The sequence below is a fragment of the Caenorhabditis briggsae genome, assembly GCF_000004555.2.
Source record: "Caenorhabditis briggsae complete genome, chrI, whole genome shotgun sequence".
Taxonomy (NCBI): Eukaryota; Metazoa; Nematoda; class Chromadorea; order Rhabditida; family Rhabditidae; genus Caenorhabditis; species Caenorhabditis briggsae.
The window spans coordinates 12,016,379-12,018,552 of NC_013489.2; the positions used below are offsets into that span (position 1 = coordinate 12,016,379).

Sequence of the window (2,174 nt, forward strand, 5' to 3'; positions counted from 1 at the left end):
AAAATTTGGAATCAAAAAATAGACGGGCATCATCTCGCTGCTATTTCGAATCATCTGGGAAAATTGGAAAATTTTCGGTCTACCGGGGACTTCGCTAGGGTCGTGGAACCGGGAACAAACGGACACACAGACAGAATTTGGTGATTGTAAAGATTCCCTCTCTCGCCACCAGAGTTTGAAGTGCTTATTCATGATTCAGGTGTCCCTCGACCCACCGGGTGTCGTTCTATTAGAGGTTTTACGGTATATATGAATAGTGGGCTTTTTCTTTCCATTTTCAAGAGTGCCAAAGACACCCAAGGGTGGTTCAAACTCAATTTTCCGGAGTTGAACTAGGCATAAGAATGGATCGCTTTCTCCTCAGACTTGAATCCAATACATTATTCAGTCTTAGGGTGTTGTACCCAGATAGTATCCCCATGGAAAGACGTGTGAAGGAGCGGGTTCGAAAACTTCTGCATTAATATAAATTTCGAAAAATTTTGAAGTTTTTCATCGAGTTTTCGGAGAGTTATGGAGGCATAAAGAGCCAAATATATTACTAGGCTTTGAGCTTTGATGTAAAAATGTGGTTGAAAGTTCTATTTGGATCCAGGTTAATGAAACGAAAAAGGGTTCTTTGTTTTTTTTTTTTTGGTCGGTTACCTAGAAAAAATCGGTACTAAAAGGCGCTATGCCTCCGGGTTCTTTTGGGACGGTGGTTCGTTCTTTAGACAAGGGTTTCAATAATAACAGGAGTTTATTCGCACTCTGGACCAGTTGAGCTGATCCAAAGAGAAAAAATGATAAAAGAGGCAAATGTGAGACAAACGACCATTTATATACTTCATTCTTTCTTCTGCTTCCTCTCCTTCCTCCTTAATCCTCCTGCTATTTCCTTGCACTGATTCATGGGGCGCTGATTGCACATTTCCATTATTGTTAAGTCATCCATCCTTTCTTCTGCTGTGGCTGGCCATCTTATTGCTCTCTTGTTACTTGATGGTCGGGATTCCCGACAGGGACTGAACATTTTTTGTAGTTCTTCAAACGTGAAATTTTCGAGGTCGGTTGCAAATTGTATGCAATTTTGCACAAAATATGATTTGAACCTATATTTTTAGCCGGTAGTCGAAAACCATTTTTCCGGTTGTTTTGGTTAAATTTCAGGATTAGTCAGCATTTCCGTTTTTTTAGACCCCGAAACCGAAAAAATTGCCCCTTTTTTCTTATCACTGTCAAAAATCCCTTTTGCTTGATAAATGATAGCGATTGGCTGGCTAATCTACTGCATTTGCTTGCACACATACAGTAATCCTTTGGTAGTAAGTGGGAAGGAAGGAAGACAAGTGGTACGTCATCGTTTGTCATCTATTCTGCAGAACTAGAGAATGCTACGGTACCTATAAAAACCTATACTTTACATGTTTACAATGTCTACCGTCTTATAAAAAACTTTCAGAGATGGGATAGAAACCAGATGCAACATTTATTTTTGACGACGGGGATGGGTAAATCGGCGATACAATAAGAAGGTTTTCAATCTGGGAGAAGAAAATGAAATGGGAATGAAAAAAGGGACGGAAGTGCAATTCGGGGGAAGGGAACTTTTCAGAATTGTTTGGAAATATGGTGGCGGGGGGGAATACAAAAAAAAGGGCAAAAAATTCGGGGGGTACAATGATTCGGGGGTACAAGGGGGTACAACTGATTTAGGGGTACAAAATTGATGATTCGGGGGTAAAAAATTCGTGGGTACAAAAATTCGGGGGTACAACGATTCGGGGGTACAAACTACCAATGATTCTGGGGTACAACTCATTTCATTTAGGGGTACAACGCTTGTGATTCGGGGGTACAATTTTTTTTGAGGGAGTTTCTGAATTTCAGAGCTCGAAAACATCAGAGTTTCAGAACTTCAGAATTTTGAAATTTCAGAATCTACGAATTTTGGAACTTCTGAATTTTTCTCATCTTCCTTTTTTCCATATTCCTCCGTTCTTCCCAATTTTCCGTTTTTTCGCAATATTTCGGTTTTTCTCCATTTTCCATTTTTTCTCAACTTTTCTCAATTTTCGTGGTAATTGAAATTTTTCTTATTTTTTAAATAATTTTGATAATTCGGATTCAATTTTTTTTCAATGTTTTAAAGACAAAACAGAACAATTTTATGTGGCAACAATTCATAGTTGAAC

General features: G+C 38.7%; 1 protein-coding gene across 1 annotated transcript in view; it reads right to left on the reverse strand.

Moving 5' to 3' along the window:
• Positions 1-826: 826 nt before the first annotated feature.
• CBG24555 overlaps positions 827-2,174 on the reverse strand; it is a gene marked incomplete at both ends in the record, with an annotated part of 4,539 nt that continues 3,191 nt past the window's right edge. Inside the window, one exon of the mRNA XM_002640466.1 lies at positions 827-1,023. Within this exon, the coding sequence (XP_002640512.1) occupies positions 827-1,023 (197 nt within the window). The remainder of the gene's footprint in view (positions 1,024-2,174) is intronic.